Genomic DNA, 19,634 nt, shown 5'->3' with positions numbered 1-19,634 from the left:
GCCAAGGGTCAGGAAGACCTTCAAGCTCTGATGGAAACCTGGATGAATCAGAGTGCAGGAGTAACAGCCTTCAGATTAAACAGCTGCTGACAGCTATAGAGAACATGGTGACAAACAATGGCAGCAGTCATTACGGAAATAAATCACTGCAGGTAATAGCAGAAATGGAGGTGAAAACGACAAAAGAAGAGATGGAGGAGAGAGGAGAGGAAGCAGGGGAGTCTGAGATCAGGAGAAGAGCAAGAGAGAGAGTGAGCTGGGGCATTAGGGGCAGCAGGAGCTGCTGATGCTGGGGCAGTTTGGCATTAGGGGCAGCACGAGCTGCAGAAGCTGGGGCAGTTGGGCATTAGAGGCAGGAGCAGTAGTAGGAATAGTGGGTGTAACTGCGGGGGGTTTGGCTGCAGCAGGAGCCATAGGAGGGGGGGGGGTTGAAAGAGGCAGAGCTGCAGCCAGAGCAGACAGTGCAGGAGAGACTGCAGACAATGCAGCTGAAGCTGTGGCAGAGATGGCAGGAAAAACTGCAAAAGAAACCGGCATCCGACCCACATATTTTACATACATGGGCTACCGACTGGGGGCATCAAGAATAATTTACTGTAAAAAGCAATGATAATAGAAAATAATAATGACAAAACATTTCTTCTCAAAGTATTATTAGGTATGTAATTAATGTAATTTAAAGATGAATGTCACTAATATTATTATTGCATTTCATTTGCATATTTTGTCAAATGAAAATCTGTACTTTTCTTCAACACAACATGCAGCTTCTACCCCAAGCACAATCCACATTATTACTTAAAAGCTTATTGACCCTCTGATTCTGGTATCACTTACTTTTCAGTAATTTCAAGTAAACATTATCTGTGCTGTATTTGTATGATGAAACCAATCCTTGAGCCCAATATAAAATAACTGAAATAAACACACAGTCATTCAAACTTCAGCACTTTTTAATTTTGTTTTGTCTTTCAATAAAAGCTGCAACATCAAATCTGGCCAGTTCTGATCTGCCTGCCATTTTTGCCTAAAAAATAAATGCTGGTGTTATCAAAAACTATGTCATATAGCTATATTCCAGATTTATTACAGCCAAACACATCTGGGAGCTCCGAGGAACCTCCTTCTCCTTACATTTGGGGAAGATGGTGGCGCAGGAGGTAGTGCTATCGTTTAGCAACCAGAGAGTTGCAGGTTCGAGCCCTGGTTTCTCCTGACCCCATCACAGTGTCCTTCAGCAAGACGCTGATCCCCAAATTGCTCCCGGCGTGCAGGTTGGCACCTTGCATGGCAGCCTCCGCCACCGGTGTGTGGATGGGTGAATGTGAGGCATGACTTGTAAAGCGCTTTCAGTTCTCATAAAAGTAGAAAAGCACATTTACCATGTGTGTTTTGGATTTGGATTGTATTAGTGTGTAGTTATTCGCCTATGTGTCGCAGTAACATTTTCACAGGAATTTGGGAGATTGAAGTGTTATCCTCCTGTTGGTGTAAAACTATGATATGATGCCTGTCAGTGTGTCAGCTTCGCCATTTCAGAACCTCTGCTAAAATCATCCTAGTATTTGCAGCGATCGTCCAGTGCAGCCATGTATTATTTTGCTTGACCACTAACACACCTCATACAGCTAGTCAATCTCTCACTGACTTTTTAAACCAATATATTTAATTATTTAATTGATAATGGTAAAATTTAACAAAATCATGGAACGGCTTACTAGTTTTTTATTATGTTACTCTTAATTTGCAGACGTTCTAATGCTAAATTGTGTTTTTTGTTCTAAGCCAAAATACACTTGCTACCCACATAAACAGCTTTAAACATTTCTTTGGACTGCCTAAGACTTTTGCACAGTACTGTATATATACACACACGCAGTTATACAGATGTATAGAGAACATGCTTGAGCGATTATGACGACCATTTTGCATGTAATGACTTATACAATGAACTAACACCAGATGTTTTGGGGGGGTCAGACTTTTCAACAGAGAACCAGTATAATATGTGACCCATCACCACGAAATGAGTCTTATTCCCCACCCATAAGAGTCACCCATAAGACTCATTTCATGGTGATGAGTCACATATACTTTGACCAGCAGGTCATGAACAATTGAAAATGTAGGAATCAGCAGATGATTGTACATAATTATTCGCACGACTGAGCCAAAGCATTTGCAATTTGACCAAAAGAATGAGACTTTGCATGTATGATGTGCAAAAGGGACTCGATGATGTGGAGGTTGCACAAGTAGTTATGAGAATTTCATTTCTGATCTGAGAAATGTACCAAAGCGACCGAGAAAACCTGTAATATTGTTCTGCTGGACACTAGAGTAAACGCATGCGCTGGACTATTCACAGTCCCATAGAAGAAGCAAAATCACATTTCCTCAGGTGGAATTACATCAAATAAAATACTCTGTTATTTTAGAAATCTGCTGCATGGCCACAATTCTGTGTCACATCAGCCGTCTGTCAGCTATGAGAGATGAATCTCTCCTATAATCAGCTCTCACTGTACTGTACAGATCTGTGTGGACCACAGGCTTTAAAATGTTCATGTGCTAAGGGCTCTCAAACAGAATTTCAGAAAATACTGTTCCATCCATAAAGTTTTTTGCAATTAACTTCTTTATCTTTATAATTTGCATAATTTAAAGCCTGACAGGCCAGCAGTAGTTGCTGGGGATGTTCACATCTCCTTCTTTCAGAGTTAATAGTCAGGGATGGTGTCAACCGAGCTCTCGCAGGGAAGCACAGACCCAGAGGTGCAGAACCAATTGATCTTTATTAGATCACTCAGGCAACGGACTTTCAAGGGGCGAGACGGATAGGATGGTCGTGGTCGGAAAAGGAGGTCAGCAGCCGGGGTGGTCAGTCCTACGGGTAGGCATGGGACACGAAGACACAGGGAAGGGGAGATGAGAGATCCTGGGACTGGTAGGGAAGGCAGGGCAGGAGGTTCAGGGTCGAGGGCTGGTCTGGGGAAGGAAGGTAAACAGGGTAAGGTACACACAATGGGCAGACGAAAGCGCTAGGAAACGAGGGGAATACAACGGACAAGAAATCGCTCGGTACTGCTATAGAACATAGGCAAATACTTCGCAACCCAAATTGCGTGTGTCACGCTTATGTAGTCTCCCGTTTTGGACTCTAATTGGACCTCTCCGTCGGTCTACACCCGGGAGGCGTGACAGATGGCTTTCCCAAAGGCGAATTAGCGAATAATAAACAAAATAAACAATTTAAGTAAAGAATGAGTGTGGTCTATGTGTGTTTTCTAAAAGCCTTTGTTATTCCAGAATTAACAGACAAACTTTAAGTAGGACTTTGTTGGCTCTTCCCAGCCTCCATGTGAGAAAAGCACAAACTGTCAATAACAGGAAAATCGATTCCAAGTTTGTCAATAGCAAAATGCGAGTCAAATCATTGCTACATGATGCATGTAAACATGAACAATATAACATATAATCCAAATCTAAATGTGTGAAAACGCACAGATGGAATAACAAATTAAATTATCAGTTGCAAATATACCAATAGGCTGAAAACGTGATGGGGCTCATTTGTACAAAGAAACCATGGACAGCAGCCAGAGAAAGAGGAAACATCAGCTCTGCAAGGCGGCGATACAACTAATGGAGGAGGTGGGGGAACAATGGGGGGAATCACTGCCGGGATGAAAGGCTACTGTGGCCAGCAGTGATCTGGGACTGAAGTCTGCAGGAAATGGCAGGACTTCTCCAGCCTCACAAAGTGATAACTGGGGATAAATGAGGACTGGGGATCATGCTGACTGGGCAGGGGATCAGGAGCTGTGTCACACACACAGGACAACACAGAGGGAGCTGCAAGCACTCGGGAAAGAAAACGGTAATTTTTCATAGAGACAATTCCTCACTACGGCTTGTGGGGACTGAGCGGCTTCATATAGGATGAGGGACCCGGTCACAGCAATGGCTGGCAGCTCTTAGCCCTCCAGACACGTCGATTGGTACACAGGGCGGTTGTTGTGCCAGGGAATGCAGTTGATTGCAGTTCTTCCTTTGCAGTACAAGGTGAATTTGATCATTGAAATCATTCATTGTATTCATATTGCCAACAGGTATGGAATGTACTGTGAGACCTTTTGGGCTGGGTGAATGTTAAATGGGACAGAGGTAAACTGGGACACTCATATGTCTGATACTCTGTATGGGTCTTATATCAGCAGAATTGTTACATTGCCCAAAAAAGAGCATCAGTGTGTTTTGGCCAAGCTCTGTGTCTCTGTGACACGACAGCAGGCAAAAATTCAAAGGAAGAAGGATGTAATAAATAAGGAGTGGGGGGGAGAACTGGTTACTCTACCAGCATTACCCACTGATCTAATACCAACCGCCTCCTGTTGGCATTCCTCACTTCCTCACGGGTGGTTCTCTGCTCGACCGTGGGCCTTTTACGGTTTCTATGATGTCACACCATTTGATCTTGATGTCAGTCCAGGGTCTCATCCTCTGTCCTCAGTGCTCTTCTTCTGGCAGGACTGGGGATGAGAGAGTCCAGTTGTTTGATGCAGTGGGTCGCTCTCACTGGATGGTCTAATTTAGAAGCTGATCATTTATGTCAGTCAGTGGCGCTAAAAGGTGAGCTTCAGTGAACAGTGTGTGGGAGCTGCAGGAACAGAGGCACTCAGGCAAACCCAAGTGCAGAATATTACCCCCGAATGGCAGCTTTTTATCAGCAACAGGGAGATCTGGGATGGGGGAAGGGTGGGGGGGGGGGGGGGGGGGGCTGAAGGGCTGTTTGCTCTGGTGGGTCCAGGCCAGTCACTGGCAACTTCAGCACTGGTGATTTGACAGGTCGCTGCTGCCTGTATTTTGTCTGAAATTTTGTGGTTTCCTTTCAATGGGCTGTCAGGCTGTAGAGTCACAGAGAGGCTGTTCTTCCCTGACTTCAGCTCTGAAGTCAAACCATAGAAAGCTGGATCTGAGCTACAATCACCCAGGAGACTCAGGAGTGAAGCTGCTCTCTGCTGTACTGGAGGATCCCAGCTGTAAACTGGAGAAGCTGAAGTGAGTAGAGAATGAATATTTTATGTTGGTTTAAGTCAAGTTTATTTGTATAGTACATTTTCATACAAGAAGGTCAGTCAAAGTGCTTTCCAGAAAAGATGATAAGAAATAAAATTCTTAATGCACAAAGTAAAGTCGTACGACTAAATATGACAATAAAAAATTAAATTAGAAGAACATGAAACATTTAAGGACAGATATTAAAAGTAGCAAATTGCCAGTCCCATCAGACGGCCATCGGCCATCGACCTGCGGCCCAGGATGCTCCGGTCACAGGAGCACTTATGTTCCACCATGCTGTTCGTTATGGACACACTGTGGGCAGCACAGGGATTCAGATCGGCCAGGCCGTTCCTCCCAATCACACCCTTCCAGGTTTCACTGTCGCTACGCACATCAGCATTAATGTCTCCCAGCAGGACAATGCAGTCCCCACGGGGGGCACCTCCCAGCTCCCCCTCTCAGGTCTCCAAGCAGGCCAGGTACTCTGAGCTGGTGTTCGGTGCATACGCATAAACAGTCAGACCCCCTCCCCCAACTCGAAGGGGAAGGGAGGTAACCCTCTCACTCACTGGGGTGAACTCCAACGTTCTGGCACTGAATTGGGGGGCTATTAGCTTATTTCGCAGAGGTCACCATTTTAAAAATGAAAACGAAGCTGAGATGGGATGAATTCCACAAAATTCGTTGATGCTAGTGTGGCATATTGTTGTGAACCAGGATGTACATCTTATCAAAAACGAGAATGTGATCAAGGTTTGTCTTTCCCTTGATTTCCTTGTAACCGGGACACTTAGAAGATAAGTTCAAATTTAGAAAACACACTTTTGCAGAATCATGGATTTACAGTAGTGAGGATGTTTCATATAACCAAGCTGCCTCCTTCTATAATTCCTCACAGTGGGGCTGAAGATTTTTATTTTCTATGTGAAAACCCATGATCCATTGGAGGTGAAGTACCTCACTCTGCTTGGACCTAAAATATATTCATACCCCATTGATTTACTCTGTAATGTACCATATATGTTTAGTAATATGTATCCAGCGTTTTCAGCCTTTCTCAGGATAATAGTGCTTGTTGTCTCAGAAAATTGTAAACTCAGAAAATAAATCAAGCTTGTTAATGACTAACGTTAGTTATTCACGCTGCAAAGAATATTTTGATGTTTGCTGATTAGCTAGTACATTGACACTTAGGCTACGCCTGTCAAAATCCTTAACTTACCTTTAATATCAGTAATGTTCCCCTCTATTCAGTCGCTGTATCCTTTTAACAGAACTGCTCTTGATATTCAACATCCCTCCTCAGCCCATTTTTCAGCATCGTTTATGGTAAAATGTGGCACCAGCTCAAAGTTTACGGTCCAAGCCGTTGTTATGTGACTGTACTTCCAGGCTTCCACTTGGGGTGACTCCCTCCTCTGCCTCGCTTTCCATTCAAAATGGCGGCCGTGTGAAATCAGCACATAAGTAGACCCACACCTGCCCAGCGCCTCTCACCAGGGGCAAGTCAAGAGTGGAATAGAGGGGAGTCCAGCGCCTCTCACCAGGGGCAAGTCAAGAGTGGAATAGAGGGGAGTCCAGCCCCTCTCAAGCCCAACCTGTGCATATATTTAGTCGGTATCTCTCTACCTCCCCAACCAGCTCAGGTTCCTTTCCCATCAGAGAGGTTACATTCCATGTTCCTAGAACCAGAACTGGTAGCCGATGATCGGTCCGCCTAGGCCCCTGCATACACTGCCACGTGATTCACATTGCACCCAACCCCCACGGCTCGCCCTGCAGAGGAGGCCCATGTAAATTAGGCGCTCACCTGCTCCAGGGAAGGGTCCCGGTCTCCCCAATGTGGGCAGGGTCACATGATCCTTAGTGTTAGTGACTCACACTTTGTCTGGCCGCTCACCCAGGAACAATTTGCCTTAGGAGACCCAAAGAGGGGCAGCTCCCCCAACAACATAGCTGCTAACCTCACAGAGGGACACGAACCCTTCCAGCACAATAGTGTCAATACATGGAAGGGCCCAAACGTCACTCCTGACCTACCAACATACTGTCCTGGCTGACCTCCATCAAGAGTTACCCACTGATCTAATACCATACTGTCATGGATAACCTCCCAGAAGCATTACCCACTGATCTAATAGCATACTGACATGGATAACCTCCCTCAAGCGTTACCCACTGACCTAATACCATATTGTCATGGATAATCTCTTTCAAGCGTTACCCACTGATCTAATACCATACTGTCATGGATAACCTCCATAGAGCATTACCCACTGATCTAATACCATACTGTCATATATAACCCCTCTCGACTGTTACCCACTGATTTAATACCATACTGTCATGGATAACCTCCCACAAGCATTACCCACTGATCTAAAACCATACTGACATGGATAACCTCACTCAGGCGTTACCCACTGATATAATACCATACTGTCATGGATAACCTCCCACAAGCATTATCCACTGATCTAATACCATACTGACATGGATCACCTCACTCAGGCGTTACCCACTGATCCAATACCATACTGTCATGGATAACCTCCCACAAGCATTACCCACTGATCTAATACCATACTGTCATGGATAACCTCCCACAAGCATTACCCACTGATCTAATACTATACTGTCATGGATAAACTCCCACAAGCATTACCCACTGATCTAATACCATACTGACATTGATAACCTCCCACAAGCATTACCCACTGATCCAATACCATACTGTCATGCATAACCTCCCACAAGCATTACCCACTGATCTAATACCATACTGTCATGCATAACCTCCCAGAAGCATTACCCACTGATCTAATACCATACTGTCATGGATAACCTCCCAGAAGCATTACTAACTGATCTAATACCATACTGACATGGATATCCTCCCACAAGCATTACCCACTAATCTGATACCATATTGACATGGATAACCTCACTGATCCAATACCATACTGTCATGGATAAACTCACACAAATATTACCCACTGATCCAATACCATATTGTCATGGATAACCTCCCACAAGCATTACCCACTGATCTAATACCATACTGACATGGATAACCTAACTCAGGCGTTACCCACTGATTCAATACCATACTGTCATGGATAACCTCCCAGAAGCATTACCCACTGATCCAATGACATACTGTCATGGATAATCTCCCACAAGCATTACCCACTGATCTAATACCATACTGACATGGATAACCTTACTCAGGCGTTACACACTGATCCAATACCCTACAGTCATGGATAACTTCCCGCAAGCATTACCCACTGATCCAATACCATTCTGACATGGATAACCTCCCACAAGCATTACCCACTGATCTAATACCATACTGACATCGATAACCTCACACAAGCGTTACCCACTGATCTAATACCATACTGTCATGGATAACCTCCCACAAGCATTACCCACTAATCTAATACCATACAGTCATGGATAACCTCCCACAAGCATTACCCACTGATCTAAAACCATACTGTCATGGATAACCTCCCACAAGCATTACTCACTGATCCAATACCATACTGTCATGGATAAACTCACACAAATATTACCCACTGATCCAATACCATATTGTCATGGATAACCTTCCATAAGCATTACCCACTGATCTAATACCATACTGACATGGATAACCTCACTCAGGTGTTACCCACTGATTCAATACCATACTATCATGGATAACCTCCCAGAAGCATTACCCACTGATCCAATAACATACTGCCATGGATAATCTCCCACAAGCATTACCCACTGATCTAATACCATACTGACATCTATAACCTCACTCAGGCGTTACCCACTGATCTAATACCATAATGTCATGGATAACCTCCCACAAGCATTACCTACTGATCTAATACCATACTGTCATGGATAACCTCCCAGAAGCATTACCCACTGATCTAATACCATACTGTCATGGATAACCTCCCAGAAGCATTACTAACTGATCTAATACCATACTGACATGGATATCCTCCCACAAGCATTACCCACTGATGTAATACCATATTGACATGGATAACCTCACTGAGGCGTTACCCACTGATCCAATACCATACTGTCATGGATAAACTCACACAAATATTACCCACTATAAAACTTCCCGATGTCACAGTGGAAGGTGTACATGATGTTGCTCCCGGCTGTGTAGCAATACCATGTAACGCAGCGCGAACACCTGCCAAAACTGCACATTCTATGGCCTCTAAGAGAGCGGAATTCGCCATGTTGTCCCGCATCAGCCCTATCCTGCGATCTCATTGGTACCGCCCATTTTACACAAATGGGCGTGGCTAATTTGCATACATTCTCAACATTTAGAGTCTACATTTAGATTTAACATTTATATTTAAGTTTTATATTTAACATTTATATTTATATTTACATTTAATATTTATATATAGACAAACCATTTATATTTACATATGATAAACAATTTCGAACATAATTTACACAGCAAAAAAACCTGATGATCCACAACACCATTGACTTCTAGCTAAAAGTCAGAAAATTGCACTAAATGTTGAAAAAGTGGCAAGTACAAAAATGTTTGCTACCTTTACAAACAGCGCCCCATACCAACTAATTCCAATAACCGCTTATCCAGTACAGGGTTATGGGACACACACATCACAGGAAGCACAGGGCACAAGGCAGAGACACCCTGGATGGGATGCCAGTCCATCACAGGGTCCATCACTCACTCACATGCTGAGGACAATCAAGAGACACTAATTCACCAAACTGCATGATCTTGGACAGCATGAGGAAAACTGAGGAAACCCACAGGAACACGGGGAGAACATGCAAGCTGTACATGCAGAACCAGGAGTGGGAACCACACCCACAAGCCTGGAGGTGTGAAGTGAGAGCAGCTGGTCTGAAGTCCTGAAGGGAGCTGGAGCGCCATTTCTTTGGAGCAGTGTGGAGCCGTCCTGCATTGCTGCTTATCCTGTACAGGGGGTTGGGCAGCCTGGAGCCTGTCCCAGGTGGCACAGGGCAGGGGACACAATGGACAGGATACTAGTTTATAGCAGAGCACAAACTCACACATACAGACTCACACTAAGGGCAGCTTAGAGATTCCAATCGGCTGATCGCAGTTTCATGTTCTCCAAAGTAGGAGGAGAAAGCCCACATTGGAAGAACATGCAGACTTCACACATACAGCAGGAGGGACAGGAAACAAACCCAGAGACAGAGGTTACACCCCGAGACCCCACACCCCCCACAATCACACATACTGTTAGGATTTATTTAAAAGTTACATTTTAATGCTACAAAATGATGACTGACTATGAACTTCATATTCCAGAACTGTGTTGGAATCTATGCTGACTGTAAGAATGTTACCTTACAGGATTTACCCGTTTCTATGCCCTGTACCTACAGTAAGGAGCTGGGATCTCTGCTCCTTCAAAGCAGACAGACTCACTCACATATGATTACAGTTCTAGTACATAGCAGATACTGTTGCTGAAAGTGGTGAACAAGTGAGGAACCGCAGAGCAGTAGGGCAGCAAGGAGACAACAGGACAGGAACAGGAAGATGACAAGGGACATACAGGGCAAGAGCAGAGACTGGCAAACCCTCTCTGGGAGACAGACATTCTGCCTGCCGCTTTCTTGGACTCCTGTTGATACTGGTGACCACCCCAGAAACTGGGACCAGAGTAACCGGAGTCTGGGATGAAGGAGGGACCCACGTAGCAGGACCCAGGGCAGTCCAGCAGGACATCCTCTGGATCCATCTTCTCTGGGCTGGTGGCAGCCTGCAGGCATGTGCCCATGGGACGTCAGGATAGAAAGTGGGCACCAGTAGGCCGTCAGGAGATGAGGTGGGCACCGGCTGGACGTCTGGGGACATTGAGGTGGGTGCTGGCCAAGCATCAGGGGACAGAGAGGTGGACGCTGGCCTGACATTATGGAGCAGTGTGGCAGGTGTCGGCTGGTTACCAGGGAACCGTGTCAGATTCTATGAGAAGCCTAGAGGCAACCAAGGCCTCACCTGTGTTGGACACTGTGGGTGCGGCCTGAGCGGCCCTCTCTGGGCCGGGAGCCTTAAGTGCGGATGTAACGACTGCAATGGCTGGCTCTCCTGGGCCAGATGCTGTAGATGCAGTGTCTTTCAATCACGAGTCCCTAACCATTACGTCACCACTGCTCACTACTATGTGTACTATTAAAAGAGGCAGTAGGGTCTTGTCCAGCCAGCTGACAAAACGTTTCCACATTTAATTGGAACGAAGGATGGTAGGAAACATCTGTATTGTGTGCAGACTTCCAATAAAACCATGTTGAAGCAAAGTCCGACCTCTACTGTGGTCCAGCACTCTGACAACCATAGAACTAGGAGTGAAGCCTGTTCTTCTGTGCTGGAGAGCTTTGGGGAGCATGTTTTGGCGAACAGGGGGATCACAGTAAATCCCAGAGAAGCATCATGTTGTCAGACTTCAGGTGACAATGAGGACGCAGGTCGCCCTACGGCAAACGACATGGAGACGGCGGGCTCCTTTTCTCCAGAGCACCCCACCTCTGCGGGGTTCAGCACACTCACTCCATTCCAGAGGGCCCTGAGGATCTCCGCTATAGCTGTCACACCCTCCACTTGGGAGTCCGGGGAGAGGGCGGCTATGCCATCCATCAGAGATGGGCCATTCTCTCTGGGGAAAGCTGTACTGCGGCCTGAACCAGCGACATTAGGTATGCTTGACACAAGCAGCAGTGATCGGCTGTAGGGACCTGGGGAATCTACTGGTCGAGTTCCGTCATTCTGTTGGGTGCCAGGATGAACGACTCTGGGAGCAGGTGTTGTCAGACAATAAACTGGGATTTACTGGGATCAAGATGGGAGGCTAGGGAACGAGCAACATGGAGGGCACCACATCAATGGGGAACACAGGGCCAGGAAGCACTTATACAGGAATAACAAGGGAACAGACTGGAAGTAGCTGGGAGTGTTTAACATGAGGGATGGAACGAGACGCGAGACCGAGCAGCAGGCATGGCTTATTAGAGCCACGTCAGGGAGGTGGCAGGACATGACGTTTAGGGCTATGGTTAGGGTTAGGATTAGGCTTAGGTTTAGAGTAAAGTGTTTGTGGCAGAGAGCGGTCAGTAGTACAAGGACACGACTACACCACCTGGGGAATTTCACCACAGGAAAAATTACTCTAAATTAAGAGCACACAAGTTCATTTACCGAATGGAGCTAGAGATGTGTTTGTACTATTAACAGTTTGTTGAAAATATAAAACAAAGAAACAAGACAAGCGCTTTAGCATCAACAACCTTAAAAAATAAACCAGCAACCAGCCTTTGGCCACTGGCTGACTAAACTCAAGCAGGAGACAGGTGTCCGGGGAAGTTGATCAAAATGGGGAATAGAGTCCCTTAAACTAACACACACACACACATACACACACACACACACACACGCACACACACACCTGTGCTCCACCACACTGATCCCCACACAAATATACTTCACAAGGTGAAAGTGTGAACACCACCACCCCAGACCAATCAAATCTTAGTCAGCCAGATCAATCGAGGCAGCCACTGCTCACAGTCTCCCAGAAAATACCCCAATCTAACCAAGAATCTGAGTGTTGAAAACTATGAAGAGTGCAAACAATGAGTAGCAGAATACAGGCTGTCCCTCTGTATCAGTCCCATACAGAAAGAAAGGGCGGCCTAAAGTCTGTTAAGTCGCAGAACTAGGGAATGAAACAGCTCCAAATGCAGGAAAAGGTGCGACGATCCTTAGCGCGTTCCAAGGCTCCCAGCACATCGCCGATGTCCCACCGAGGATCAGGAGCTTCAAGCAGCAGTTGTTGGGCGACATCGGACCGACTGAGGACAAGACAAGACTGACGGAAAAGAAAAACTGACGTAGGAAACACAGCAGCCACAGTGCCGGTTCAAACTATTATTGTCTGACAAATCTGCTGGAAGAGGCATAAACTGAAGCTGACGAGCAACTGAAACTGTAATCCTGGCAACAACCGTAACTACAATTAAAACACATCAAGTAAAGCAACTGACAAGTAGCTATAGGCCTAGTCACCAGAATAACTTACAACCACTGGAGCTGCAACACAGACACCAGAGAAACACTGCAATATAAAATATTACCATTGGCCATTTAAATCAAGCAGAGGATTAACGCTAATTAAAACAGCAAAACCTCCCACCAAGACACAGAATAAGTGTGAACCTCAGCCAGCATGCCAGCGTACCACGGCAGACCACCGCGGTGCGGAAGGGGAGTTACCGGACCGGGAAACGCCAATGACGCCTCCACACACTAGGGGTCCCCACACACACTTACCGGAAATAATCAACAAGTCCTACCCGCAAAATTCCACACTGCTACAGTTAGATGGCCCTGGGATTTTTCTCCAGAACCCCAAGGCTAAATGGAAGTACCGCGAGATTCTTAAACCCTTACCTGAGGGAGGAGGCTTCCAGCGTAAGGAGAGGTTCACCAGAATCCCCGGGCTGGATGGACATCGTTCATCCTTTACCTGGGGAATGAGGCTCCCAACTCGTGGTGACTTACCCAAGCCCTGGTGCTGGATCATCATTCAATGCTTACATGGGGAAAGAGAGACCTTACCCTTGGCCTCCAAGCCTGGAAGTACCCTGAGCTCTAGACCCAAGCTTAACCCTAACCCATAAGCATAGGTTCGCAGTATGAACGGTTCTCACCTGATACCAGAAAACCATACATGTTCTTAATCTGAAAATCAGTTCATCATTTTCCCAGAAGGTGGCAGCACATCAACACTGCAAGCTTGGCACATCCCTTTGGATACAATGAGCTATCCTTATATTTTGAAAATTTTTAAAACTTATTTAAATCAGTAAAACAAATTGCATCCAAAAAGGATAGAATCATGACTACCCAATACCCCTTGGCACCATGTTAGTGTGAATGGAGTTTTCACTTCAGCCCTGAGGGATTCAGAGCAGACGCAAAAGATTGTGAACCCATGTGTGATTTACAGTGAAAGGTGACTGAACACAACGCACAGCCTCTGTTATGACTCCACTGTTCACCATGGTTCAGCACCATCTATATTTCTATTATTTTTCTAGGTATTTTACTTGTGGTTTTACACTTAACATGGTATCGACAGGCTTGCTCCAAAGAGATCTCATTGTATTTACACAGTGACAGTAACGCTGCCTTATCTTGCGAGAGGAAGTAGCATATGGGTGCGCTGCTAACGTTAGCATTAGCAAACCTAGCTGCCTGGCAGTGTTGGTAGTAACTCGTCAGTGTAATTCCACTACTTTTGTTTGCACCATGTATTTCAACATCGACGCGATGTTACTGTGATCACTATGCAACCTTTAGCCCACTGTTATTTTCCTTGATTATGTAATTATACAGGGCAGGTCAGGCAGAGGGAGCAGACGCTGATGCAGCGCGTTGCCACACCAACCACACGTCCAAACTGCTGGCGATCCTGGCCGGCGACCCCCCAGGCAGACACACGGTCGAATCCCACCCTTATTATAATTACTTTTATATGCAGTAATTGGTAATTAGTAATTTTCAGTAGCTTGCACAAGGCTGCTGACTAGCAACGTTATTCGTTGGCTGAATCCGAAATAGCTCTCGTGCTACGATGCTGGATTGTTACAGGGACAGTGATAAATGCAGACCCCTTTATTCTGATTGCGTTAAAAATCAAATGTTTTTACTCAGATTTCATCCATTTGGTGGTGTGCTCTCTATAATGTGCCATGTTTTTCTAAAAGAAGATTTTTTAAAAAAAGAATGGCAAAATAGAGCAGCGCATTGAATTGTAATGCCTGTATCTTGAAACGTAGCATGTTGTCAGACTCTCCGACACACAGCTCTATGGTCCATACAGAGGAGATGAGGAACATGCAGTCTGCTAAGTCACGTGGTTACCTTTCGTTAGGTGGCTACGTTTATATGCCTTAACGCAATTAAGATGTTTTCATGTAAGCAGATTAATCGGGGAGCTCATTTATAAAGGCTTCGTGTGACTGAAAAAGACGAGAAGCATTCATACATACATTTATAGGAAGATTTTGGGATTTACAAAGAAAAACGTTTTGTGAAAAAGACACAAATCTTGTGAACGAGGTTGAGAGATGCTGTTTCGACAGAATCCTGTAGAGGGCACTGTGTATGCTAAATCGAAGGCTCCAGGAATGTATTAAGGCATTTATAATCATAAACAATAATAATTGAAATATTTGTGGGCAAATGGCAATTGGCTCTGAGATTAAAGTTTTTTAAAATGAATTTGTTTAAATTTTTGGGCCGGCATGGTGGTGCAGTGGTTAGCACTGTTGCCTCACACCTCTGGGACCCAGGTTCGAGTCTCCGCCTGGGTTACATGTGTGTGGAGTTTGCATGTTCTCCCCATGTCGTCGTGGGGTTTCCTCCGGGTACGCCGGTTTCCCCCCACAGTCCAAAAACATGCTGAGGCTAATTGGAGTTGCTAAAAAATTGCCTGTAGGTGTGAATGGTGTGTGAGTGTGCCCTGCGATGGGCTGGCCCTCCCATCCTGGGTTGTTCCCTGCCTTGTGCCCATTGCTTCCGGGATAGGCTCCGGACCCCCCGCGACCCAGTAGGATTAGCGGTTTGGAAAATGGATGGATAGATGTATGATACAATGATTAAGCTGTAGCACATTTCAAATAATATTTCATTTGTAACACATTTGTTCTCCAAACTTCTACATTTTTAACCTTTGGCCACAAGATCATCTTCTTCCTGCCAGTATCTTTTCTTTTCCTTTGATCCTCGGTTGTTGGATTCTGCTCTGCTGCTTGGAAGTTCCCTGGGGAGTTAGTGTTGGGGGGTTCTGGTGGAATGTGACCATCGGCAGCCATGGGCTGGATAGCGCTGCGGTGCTCAGCCTGGCTCTGTGCCCTTCTAGGGGCTCTGTGTCCTTTGTTAGCACAAACATTTTGCACACCTGACATTACCATGCATACAGTATTTCTCGTATTTTACAAATTACAAAAACACTGATCAAAGTCTGTAGAAAAAAACATTTTATTTCATGAACTAAGTCAAATATGAATCATAAAACACAATTAAAATACTTTTTTTGAATACATGCCTCAGAAATTGCACATCCCTGATTGTGCGTTACCTTCATGCTGCCTTGAAAATTTTGATTTCTTCACTGTAGCCCTATGTTATACAATCTAATCTTAACCTTATGTTAACTGATCCTATTTTTATTTCTTAAATATTCCCTCCACCACCCCCCCTCTAAGGAGGACTGCTTTATTTATAATTAATCTAATCCTATGTTGTACAATCTTAAGCTTACCGTAACCTATCCTATCTTAATTTTATTCTATGTTATCTTATCCTATCTTTCTTATCTTATGCTATGCAATCCTATCTTATATAATCTTATCCTAAACTTATGGTAATTTATCATGTCTTTGTAAAACATAAAATGGCATACAAGTTAAGACTATCTTAATCTTATTCTATACAATCTTAACCTTATCCTATCTTAATCTTATCCTATAGTACCTTATGTTATAGAACTACATGGTAACATATCCTAATTTTATCTTATCCTAAGTATGTATGACAACTCTCGTGTAATTATGTGCTGAATCTACAGGGAAATGTAGCTATGTGCATCTGACTGATAGCCCATCTCCACACCCATCTCCTGAGCCCTGGGCATGGTACTTAGCTGCTCCAGTGCATCAATAGGAAAGATGAACTCATCTTCATCAATCCTACGCCTCTTGGATGAATGAGTACCCTCATTATCCTCATTCTTCCCCTGTTTCGCTAAGTTAATTTCATTTAAATGTCTGTTCCAAAACTCCTGACACCAGTACTCAGTAAAGCACTTGGCGTCATAGGTCATTTTAGAGTACTTTGTTACATAATAGTTATACAACCAATAGAATTTTTCCAGGTGAGATAAGGCGGCTACAGCCTGTGCTGGAGCCTGAAGCAGAGGGGTCAGATGAACCAGGCCTGGAGCTGAATATGGATGTGGAGCTGGGCTTACAGGTGTGACTAAGTGTGGGGATAAAACAGAGGAGCCCATAAAAAGAAATGGGGATGAAACAAAAGAGGAGGGGGCTGAAGACGGAAATAAAAATGAAGAGGAGGAGAAGGTTGGTGAGCTGGGCTTAGGCTCTAACCCCTTCTGTTGGTCATACCTCCTTCTTCGCCCTGACCGGCCTCCCGCCGTTTTTCTACGGCGGCCTGTGCCCTGCTGACCCCTGCTGGTTGCCACCGGGATGGCAGCAGATCCAGGAGAGGCAGACGTGGTCAGGGAGCTGGCTGCCGGCGGCCTGGTGCAGCACTTCTTCCGACGGCCAGCATCACTGGAACTGGTTTGTCCTTTGGGATTATAAAGACAGGGGACAGCATATTTAATTTAAATGAAACATTATGTCACTGTACAACAACACTACATCACAACCATCACAGATATCACACTTGGCAGTCGGTATTGCACACTAAGAAAAATTCTGCCGTCTTTATTGGATACAGGAAACACACGCTAGGGAAACTTATGCGCTGGTCTTGACTTGGGCCGTCTGCGTTTCAGCAGGGGAACCTGACCTATAAAAACAAGCCAGTTTGTGCACAGATTCCCTGATACGCAGAACAACAGCGAAAAACAACACTGGAAAGGTTCATGTGCATCAAATATAGCAGCCCACTCAATCCAAATGCTGGCATCAACAACTATTAAGTCAAATCCTTTACATATCTTACACTTTCCATAAGTTGCATTATTTATTCACTCTCAAGGTACCAAACTAAGATTTATGCTTTTTCTGATTACTACCGCGTTTCCCCGCAAATAAGCCCTAACATGATTTTTCAAGAAGCTCGTAATATAAGCCCTAGTTATTGTCCCATGGATTGTACGGTAACTAGAATGAGATGCGGTTATACTACGAGAAGGCTACATGGACAAGAGGCGCTCATTTAAGGACAGAGTTATTGCTAAACATGAGAGATTGGGGACACTGGTTCTACAGGAAATTGAGTTGCGAGATATTCAGGACGGAATTTGGAACTTGGAGATTTACGATGATGTTCCAGAAGAACATGACATTACGACTATATTTGAATAAACATATGCAGTATACAGCAGAATTTTGTTCATGAATAAATTCACCGTCAAATTGTTTACATGGAAAGATACTGTTAGAAGATGACATGATGTCTGTGTTTGAATAAATGTGGATTTTTTTCATGAATACCGGTAAATATACTGTAGCATGTTATACTTGGGAAAATACTACCTTAATATAAGCCGTAACGCGTCATTTGGAGCAAAAATTAATATAAGACCCTGTCTTATTTTCGGGGAAACACCGTATATTAGGACATATTCAGCTGTTACTTTACCACTTCATGATGATTTTCTCTGATGTTTAAACACAGCACAGCCACAGATTTTACTGATTTCATTATATAATGCAGTAGACATGCAAAAAGACTCCCGTATATTAAAGCTAAAGGTGAACTACTTTATTATTTAGACATGTACTTCTAAAACAAGATAATAGAACAGAAGATTCAAGAAGACTAGTCAAGCATATTCTGACTTTAACTCTTTAAGTGCTGAGTTAGTCTGGGCATCATTTTGCCATCCTTACCTCGGCCAACTGGACCGGGGATGTATTCCGGGGCGATCCGCACACTGACTGCACCTTTCGGCAGCAGCCAGTCAATCCTCTGGAGATTCACGGTGGTTTTCACGATGGACATCTTTCGCGTCTTCTCTCTTGCTGATAAACTGCAAGTCTGAGCTGCTTTAAATGTTCAAATGAAAACTGAACGGAAAAGAATTGTTATGATTCGGTTGCTAAGCTACGGTGGCCGATTGGTGTCAGCGCGCTGCAAAGTCTTCAAACGCTTTAATCAAATGACAAAACATACGATCTACATTTACAAAAGCGCAGAAACGTAGAAGTACCACAAAATTTTAAGACAAGTTTAAAAACATGTAAGCGCTGAAAATCCGCTCACAACACAGTTGTGAAGTTTCTGGGTGACAAAGAAACAAGACGGACCAATTATGGTTTAACTGTATATCGAATGTTTACGAAATGTCGATATCTTATCAAAACAGGATATAGAATGAAACACTACATTATATCAATCAATCATTCGGTCGCCATTAAAAATATAGAATAATATTCCTTCCTTGTTATAAGTAACACGAGAGCTGCGGTCTTGAAGTTGCACAGACTCCCAGAATTCATAGCGATAATTACGCGAGCCATTCAATTAGTGGGTTTTTTGATAATTGGGAATGCGTTGGGTGCGTTCGACTTCACTTAGGTCTGACTGCAGCTGACGTGAGGGGGAGCGCCATCTGCCGGCGGCTGCAGGAGTGTAATATAATAATATAAACTGTAATATAAACTTGTAATATAAACTGACAGCAGCCAAATTAGACAACTTCTACTCCTCGTAGTGCGAGACCTGACTGAGATAGCCGCACTTCCAAAAGGGTGTAGATACATCTATACAAATATCA

At 44.4% G+C, this 19,634-nt stretch overlaps 2 protein-coding genes across 4 annotated transcripts in view; one reads left to right on the top strand and one right to left on the bottom strand.

Annotated features, from left to right (window-relative positions):
* The window catches only part of LOC125722483 (E3 ubiquitin-protein ligase TRIM47-like), a 230,611-nt gene that overhangs the window by 117,473 nt on the left and 93,504 nt on the right, over window positions 1–19,634 (top strand). The window lies entirely within an intron of this gene.
* Window positions 16,317–18,882, bottom strand: LOC125722493 (uncharacterized). The gene is made up of 2 exons (XM_048998679.1): window positions 18,748–18,882; window positions 16,317–17,473 (listed from the first exon to the last, which is right to left on the bottom strand). Exons 1-2 carry the CDS (start codon window positions 18,857–18,859, stop codon window positions 16,728–16,730), a joined length of 858 nt encoding a protein of 285 aa, XP_048854636.1. The 5' UTR covers window positions 18,860–18,882; the 3' UTR covers window positions 16,317–16,727.

Source organism: Brienomyrus brachyistius, unplaced genomic scaffold, assembly GCF_023856365.1.
Source record: "Brienomyrus brachyistius isolate T26 unplaced genomic scaffold, BBRACH_0.4 scaffold39, whole genome shotgun sequence".
In the NCBI taxonomy this organism is placed as follows: Eukaryota; Metazoa; Chordata; class Actinopteri; order Osteoglossiformes; family Mormyridae; genus Brienomyrus; species Brienomyrus brachyistius.
This window is presented reverse-complemented; position numbering and strand designations above follow the sequence as displayed.